The sequence below is a fragment of the Bison bison genome, unplaced genomic scaffold (assembly GCF_000754665.1).
Source record: "Bison bison bison isolate TAMUID 2011002044 unplaced genomic scaffold, Bison_UMD1.0 scf7180017864079, whole genome shotgun sequence".
In the NCBI taxonomy this organism is placed as follows: Eukaryota; Metazoa; Chordata; class Mammalia; order Artiodactyla; family Bovidae; genus Bison; species Bison bison.
Genome location: NW_011494651.1, coordinates 1,883,805 through 1,891,660, shown reverse-complemented (window position 1 = coordinate 1,891,660; position 7,856 = coordinate 1,883,805). Strand labels below are relative to the sequence as shown.

Genomic DNA, 7,856 nt, shown 5'->3' with positions numbered 1-7,856 from the left:
TCTTTGGGAAAAGATAGTTCCTGAATTAAAGAGGCCTCACATGCCCAGGAAGGTTTGAAACACCACTCAGAGCCTTGAGTTTTGTAAAATCCTGTTGAATTCTCTCATGCTTACAGTTTATGCGTCTCCTGAAATGATGGTGCCGTTTCTTCCTGTATTGTTACTCTCCTGAGTTGCATTCACTAGTTTTCGAATGTTGAACCAGGTTTGCATTCCTGGGTGGAGTCCAGTCTGCACTGATGCTCTAGGCTTCTTATGTATTATTGCATTCAGTTTGCTAATATTGTGCTGAAGAATTTTGTTTGTGAAGGATATTGCTCCGTTGTGTTGTTCCGTGGCTTCAGTTCAGTTCCGTCTCTCAGTCGTGTCCGACTCTGCGACCCCATGAAATGCAGCATGCCAGGCCTCCCTGTCCATTACCAACTCCCGGAGTTCACTTAGTCGTGTCCAATTCTTTGTGACCCCATGGACTGCAGCACGCCAGGCTTCCCTGACCTTCACTATCTCTGGGAGTTTGCTCAAACTCATGTCTGTTGAGTCGGTGGTGCCATCCAACGATTTCATCTTCTGTCACCCCCTTCTCCTCCTGCCCTCAATTTTCCCCAGCATCAGGGTCTTTTCCAGGGAGTTGGCTCTTCACATCAGGTGGCTAAAGTATTGGATCTTCAGCTTCAGCATCAGTCCTTCCAGTGGACATTCAGGGTTGATTTCCTTTTGGATTGACTGGTTTGATCTCCTTGCAGTCCAAGGGATTCTCAACAGTCTTCTCCAGCACCACAATTTGAACGCATCAGTTCTTTGGCGCTTAGCCTTCTTTATGGTCCAACTCTCACATCCCTACATGACTACTGGAAAGGCCATAGCTTTGACTATACGGACCTTTGTCAGCAAAGTGACGTCTCTGCTTTTTAATACACTGTCTAGGTTTGTCATAGCTTTGTAGTTTTCCTGTAATTAGTTCAGTTCAGTCTCTGAGTTGGGTCTGACTCTTTGCAACCCTTGGACTGCTGCACACCAGCCTTCCCAGTCCATCACCAACTCCTGGAACTTGCTCAAGCTCATGTCCATTGAGTCAGTGATGCCGTCCAACCATCTCATCTTCTGTTTTCCCCTTCTCCTCCTGCCTGCAATCTTTCCCAGCATCAGGGTCTTTTCCAAGGAGTCAGTTCTTCTCATGAGGTGGCCAAAATATTGGAATTTCAGCCTCAGCATCACTTCTTCCAATGAATATTCAGGACTGATTTCCTTTAGGATGGACTGGTTGGATCCCCTTGCAGTCCCGGGGACTCTCAAGAGTCTTCTCCAACACCATAGTTCAAAAGCATCAATTCTTTGGTGCTCAGCGTTCTTTATAGTCCAACTCACATCCATACATGACCACTGGAAAAACCATAGCTTTGACTAGATGGACCTTTGTCAGCAAAGTAATGTCTCTGCTTTTTAATATGCTGTCTAGATTGGTCATAACTTTTCTTCCCAGGAGCGAGCATCTTTTAATTTCATGACTGCAGTTACCTTCTGCAGTGATTTTGGAGCCCAAGAAAATAAAGGCTGTCACTGTTTCCATTGTTTCCCCATCTATTTGCTATGAAGTGATAGGACTGGATGCCATGACCTTAATTTTTTGAATGTTGAGTTTTAAGGCAGCTTTTTCACTCTCCTCTTTCACCTTCATCAGGAGGCTCTTCAGTTCCTCTTGACTGTCTGCCATAAGGGTGGTGTCATCTGTGTATCTGAGGTTATTGACATTTCTCCCGACAATCTTGATTCCACCTGTGCTTCATCCAGCCCGCATTTCACCTGATATACTCTGCATAAAAGTTACATATATGCAATATGCAGCCTTGACGTACTCCTTTCCCAATTTGGAGCTAGTCGTTGTTCCCTGTCTGGTTCTAACTGTTGGCTTCTTGACCTGCATATAGATTTCTCAGGAGGCAGGTGAGATGCTGTGGTATTACCATCTTTTGAAGAATTTTCCACAGTTGTGATCCACACAGTCAAAGGCTTTGGCATAATCAATAAAGCAGAAGTAGATATTTTTCTGGAATTCTCTTGCTTTTTCTGTGATCCAATGGATGTTAGCAATTTGATCTCTGGTTCTTCTGCCTTTTCTAAATCCAGCTTGAACATCTGGAAGTTCATAGTTCACGTACTGTTGGAAGTCTGGTTTGGAGAGTTTTGAGCATTACTTTAGTAGTGTGTGAGATGAGTGCAGTTGTGTGGTAGTTTGAATAGTCTTTGGCATCGCCCATCTTTGGGATTGGAGTGAAAACTGACCTTTTCCAATCCTGTGACCACTGCTGAGTTTTCCAAATTTCTTGGTATATTGAGTGCAGCACTTTCACAGCATCATCTTTAAGGTTTTGAAATAGCTCAGCTGGAATTCCATCACCTCCACTAGCTTTGTTCGTAGTGATGCTTCCTAAGGCCCGCTTGACTTCAAATTACAGAATGTCTGGCTCTAGGTGAGTGATCACACCATTGTGATTATCTGGGTCATGAAGATGTTTTTTGTATAGTTCTTCTGTGTATTCTTGCCGCCTCTTCTTAATATCTTCTGCTTCTGTTAGGTCCCTACCATTTCTGTCCTTTATTGTGCCCATCTTTGCATGAAACATTCCCTTGGCGTCTCTAATTTTTTGAAGAGCTCTCTAGTCTTTCCAGTTGATGCTGTCAGGTATCAGTTAACCAATTATCAGCTAATAGTCTAGTCCAGTTAATGGTATCAAGGTAATTCTGGAAGTTTTGGTAGTTCATGTGATACTAGCCTCAGAATTTCTTTGCAAGTACTCCTTTCTCTGTATTCTTTTTTCCTATGGTTGATTTATTTGCGTTTGGTTGTGCTGGGTCTTTGCCGCGAGCGGGCCTTCTCTGGTTGCGGGGCGCAGGGGCTGCTCTCTGGTTGTGGTGTGCGGGCTTCTCGCTGCGGTGGTTTTCTTACCGCAGAGCACAAGCTCTGTGGTGCATGGGCTTCAACAGTTGCGGCTCCCATGCTCTTGGATGCATGGGCTTAGTTGCTCCTCCACATGGGGCATCTTCCTGGTATCAGGGATCCATCCTTTGTATCCTGCATTGGTGGGTGGATTCCATACCACTGAGCCACCAGGAAAGCCACCCTGCTCTGTATTCTGAACGTTTCTGTAGGTTGGTGTTACTCGTGTAAATGCTTGACAATTTGCTGGTAAAGCCATCTGGGCATGAAGTTTTGCTGGTGCTCTATTTCATTTTAAAGTAAAATTTAAAATTACAGATTCACTTTTCTTAATAAATATAGGTCTTTTCAGGTTTTCCATTTTGAGTCACTTTTGGTAATTGGTGTTTTTTTTTTTTTTTTTCAAGAAATGTGTCTATTTCATCTAAACTGTCAAGTTCATTGGGTAAAAAGGTCACTGCATTTCCTTATTATCCTTTTGATGTCTGTAGTCTTAGTGATGTCCCCTATTTTGTTCCTCATTATGGTAATTTTTATCATTTTTCTGTTTTTCTTGATCAGTCTAACTAGAGGTTATCAACTTTATTGACGTTTTGAAGTAACCAGTTTTGGTTTTATTGATTTTTTTCCTATTGTTTGTCCATTTTCTATTTCCTTGATTTCTATTCTTTATCATTTTCTTTTTTCTGTGTATTTTGGGTTTAATTTGCCTTTTTGTAGCTTCTTAAGGTAGAAAGTTAGATGACTTATTTTAAATCTTCATTTCCAGTTTAGGCATTTAAAGCTGTGAATTTCTCTAAAATCAGCTTAAACTGCATTGTGTATACTTTGGTATTTTAGTTTTCATTTAGTTCAAGCTATTTTCTAATTTCTCTTGGGATTTCTTCTGTGAATCATGATTTATGCAGAAATATATCATTTAATTTCCAAATATTCAGGGATTTTCCATGTATCTCTTTGTTACTGATTTTAATTGACTTATTTAGGGGTTAGAGAAGGTACTTTATGGTTTCAGGCTTTTAAAGTTTGAGGCTCATTTTTTGGCCTAGCCTATAGTCTTATCTTGGCGGTTACCTCATGTACACTTGACGAGAACGTGTGACCTTGAGCGGGTCTTGCAGTTGCCCTGACTGGAGACTCCTGGTGTGTATGGTGCCCATCTTCTCTGTGGGGAAGAAGCAGGCAGTGGGGAACTTTGAGATGTGCGTGGTTCTTGGTTCTGTAGGTGATGTGCCCCATCTCTTGGCCTTGCAGATGGCGTGTGAGACGGAGCGAACCCCCCTGGGTGTGTTCAAGTGCCAGCTCTGTGCCTTAACAGCTCCATACAGCTACCAGGGGCGGCAGCCCCCTGACAGCCAGTCTGTCGTGTGAGTACCAGGGTCCCAGCCCAGGAGCCTTGCCAGAGCTCGCTGGCCTGAATCTGACACAGAGCTTGTGTGTTGTGTCTGGGCCCACCCTGCCCAGGCTCTGGGTGCTTGAGGTGTGAGCCACACCTGATGGGTTCAAGGGCCATCTGGCTCTTCTGGAACCTCCCAGTCCCTCCCTCCATGTTCGGCCTTGGGTGGACTTTCCTGCCCGCAGCTCCTGTTCTGGTGGGAGTGAGCCCTGAGGGCCAGCATCTGCCCAGGGAAGGCCTGCAATAGAGCCAATGGGTCCCAGGCCTTGATTCTTGACCTTTAGCTCATCCTTCATCAGACGCCACCTTGTGAGGATCTGACCAGTCCATTACATGGGACGGGTGCTGGGGGCCAGGCCTCTTCCCTCTGGCCACGGGGATCCTGGGGGTGTTGCCTCAGGACTCTCTTGGTCTCCTTTCTGACGTGCACTGGAGGCCAGCAGGGCACCCATCGGCAGCCTCCACGTGCTCCCTGCGTGGAAGCCGTTTGGGAGTGGGCATCATCCTGGGGGCGGGGAGAGGACTCGTGCCTGCCCCCAGCCCCATCCGGTTGAGTCAGGTGGGGTCTGGGGTGGAGTTGCCGCAGCACTTCTCTGGGCCGAGGAGGAGCGGCGCTCTCTTGGAGGCTGTCGCGGAGCCTGGAGCAGGTCTCGTTTCAGTCCCAGCCTGGCCCTTTTGCTCCTCTCTGCTACTACTCGGTGGCACTGGGGGCCCAGCCCCTCCCTCGATGCGCGGCCCCGGGGGGCGGCCCCCAGGAGGTCCGTGCAGCTGCCGAGTTCCTGTCAGCAGAGGTCGGGCCTTTCCGCCCCCTCTTCCTGTCCTGCAGCCTCCTGGAGGAGAGCTACGTGATGAGGGACCCCTTCACCCCTGACAAGGGCAGATTCCTGGTCGTCGGCTCGAGGTGCAGCATGTGCGGCAGGCTGGTGTGTGTGGGCCCGGTGGGTAAGCCGCGCGCGCCTGGGGCCGCCTCCTCTCTCCACCCCGTGGCTGGGACCTCACGAGTGCTCTCGGGAGAGGTGACCCTCGTGCCTTTCCCAGGGGCAGTGTGAGCGGCAGCCTTTCCTGGCCTTGGTGTCCCTGGGCCCCCTCACGGTCACTTGGCGGGGGCAGCTGCTCTGCCTCATCATGGGTGGGTCCCTGCAGCCAACAGAGGGCTCAGGGACAGGCAGGCTGGGGTCAGTTTGAGGGTCTCAGTGGGGGTTGAGGAGAGAGATTCTTGGAGGCTCTGCACTGCCCCCCTCCCCACCCCTTAGCCCCTAATCGCCTCCCCTCCCCCACTAAGTGCAGCTGGCATTGTGCTCTTCCCTCCATGGGACCGTGGCCGCCTTTCTAATCGTCCCAGGGCCCTTCCAGAGGAAGGGGCATGCTTTCCGGAGCGTTTGTTGTGTGCCAGACCCTGTGCTTGGGGCTTGTGTTGCCAGCAACGCCTTCTTCAGTCCTACCCCAGCCCTAGTTAGGCAGAGCGGTGCCGCACCCATTTTACAGGTGAGGAGACTGAGGTTTGGAGAGGTGGCGTTGGCCCAGTTCACTGGGCTAGCTGAGCCTGTTGTGTGAAAGCCCGAGGACGGATGGAAGTGCAGCTGTGTAGACCCTTACCCCGAGTGACTCTGCAGCCCAAGCATCCCTGAGTATTCTGGCTGGGGGCCGAGGGCCAGCAGCGGAGGGGCAGGGGGGCTGTGTCACAGAGCAGATTGGGACAGCCAGTCTCCATCCATCAGAAGTCAAGGTGATGAGACTGGCAGGTGGGAGGAAGCCTCAGCTCAGGCAAAGGCCCAGAGGGAGCCACACTACCGTGGGGCCGTGTGAGAAAACAGGCAGCTGGCGCCGCTGAGGCCCTGTGTGGACCGGAAGCAGCTGGAGTTGGGAGTGGGGCCAGGCGGGGGAAAGCCAGGACTGCCGCCCTGGGAGTTCGGGCCGCACTTGGTGCCAGAGGGGACAGGGCCCCGTGTGGCGTCAGATCTCCACGGTTGTCTTGGTTGAGGCACAGCCTAAGCTCCTGGAAGGAAGGGACCCCGATACACGGGACAGATGAGACAAACAGAGCCTGGCCCAGGTGGCGCTGGCTGGCGGGGCACAGCTGTGGTCCTCAGCACAGGACCCGTCGGGTGCCCTTTGGAAGTTGCAGCTCCCACCATCACATCTACATCCCCACTGGTGGGAAGGGACAGGAGCGCACACACCTGTTCCTTCAGAGAGCACGACCAGGAGGTGGCATGCAGCTGTGGTGATGCCGCTGAGCAGACTCAGCCTCGTGGCCACCCCTGGCTGCAGGGCGGCTGGGAGGCAGGTCCGGGCCCTGTGCCGGATGGGCATCAGTGCAGTGTTAGTGGATGCCACGGTCGCCACGGTACGTGGAGGAGCAGTTCTGGCCTGCCCGGACCAGCCACTCGGCCGTGGCCTCCACCTCTGTGGGCTGTCCTTCCCGTCCCTGGCTGCTCCCAGCACCGGTGTCACCAAGCCCCTGCCCCACCGCCGTGATAGCCGGGAGAGGGAGGGACCTCGGGTTTCCAGCCCGTTGGGCCTGGCTTGTGCTCATCCTCGGCCCACGGTGGAGCCCCGCCCTGCAGAAGCCAGGCTGCGCCGTCTCTCCTGGCCGCCTTCGCGGGTCTCACCCAACCGGGCCCATGGCCTGCGGGCTCCGGCCCTGGCTCTTTTGCCCCCATTGCCCTCCTGGAGGCCCACCGGCTCTTCTCTTAGATGAGGACCACCCTCCTGGAGGTGGGCAGCCAGGCCCCTGCGCTCCCCTCTCCCTTTTGCTATCTGGCTCTGGCCACACCCCCCAGCTCCTCTCTGCTGCTGTGTATCTGGGGGCCTTGCCTCGCCCCCCTGCCCTGCCTGCAGTGAAGGGCTGCCCTCTGGGAGATGCTGCACTGGGCTTCTTGTGGCACTCAGCACTCCCTGCCCTTCTTTCAGGAATGCAGTCTATTCTACTCCAAGAGATTTTGCCTCCCCTGTGTCCAGGACAACGTGGATGCTTTCCCTCAGGAAATTCAGCAAGACTTGGAGAAAAGAAAAGTCCCCTTCACGAGGCCTGCCAGCCAGCGCAGTTCTCAACCATGAGTGCAGTCGGGTACCAGGTCCGCAGCGGTGCTCACCCAGGGCTTGTGGCCATGCGGGCTTCCGTGGCCCAGGTCAGAGACGGGGCCGAGATGGAGCCGCTGTGCCAGCCTTCTTTCTGGGCCACTGGGAGCCGTGTCTGCAGCCCGGGGGGGCTGGGGTCTGCCTGCAGCAACACCAGGGTCAGGAGCCGGCAGAGACGGCGCCCACAGGCAGACCCCAGACGCCCGCGCTCAGGGACTGCAGCCCCCCACCCGCACAGCCCCCACCTTAGCAGCTGGTGAGACGCTGATGTGGGCTCGCCGTGTGCCCCCAGTCCTTAGAGGGTAGAACTGCTCCGTCCAATTCTGTAATTTCTGCAGGGCCCGCGCACACTGCCTGGGGGTGATAGAGACATGTCTGATGAGGGGACCAATAAAGAGCTTTTACTGACCAATGTTGGTGCTGGGTTTTGTCTTCTGGGGCCGC

At 52.6% G+C, this 7,856-nt stretch overlaps 1 protein-coding gene across 3 annotated transcripts in view; it reads left to right on the top strand.

Moving 5' to 3' along the window:
- CDPF1 (cysteine-rich, DPF motif domain containing 1) overlaps window positions 1-7,824 on the top strand; it is an 8,722-nt gene extending 898 nt beyond the window's left edge. For 2 of the 3 annotated variants that reach the window (XM_010837621.1, XM_010837620.1), the window contains exons 2-4: window positions 4,190-4,302; window positions 5,158-5,269; window positions 7,245-7,824. In XM_010837621.1, the coding sequence (XP_010835923.1) occupies window positions 4,190-4,302; window positions 5,158-5,269; window positions 7,245-7,391 (372 nt within the window). In that variant the 3' untranslated portion in view covers window positions 7,392-7,824. The remainder of the gene's footprint in view (window positions 1-4,189; window positions 4,303-5,157; window positions 5,270-7,244) is intronic. The other variant, XM_010837619.1, reaches the window with a different exon arrangement.
- The last annotated feature ends 32 nt before the right edge of the window (window positions 7,825-7,856 follow it).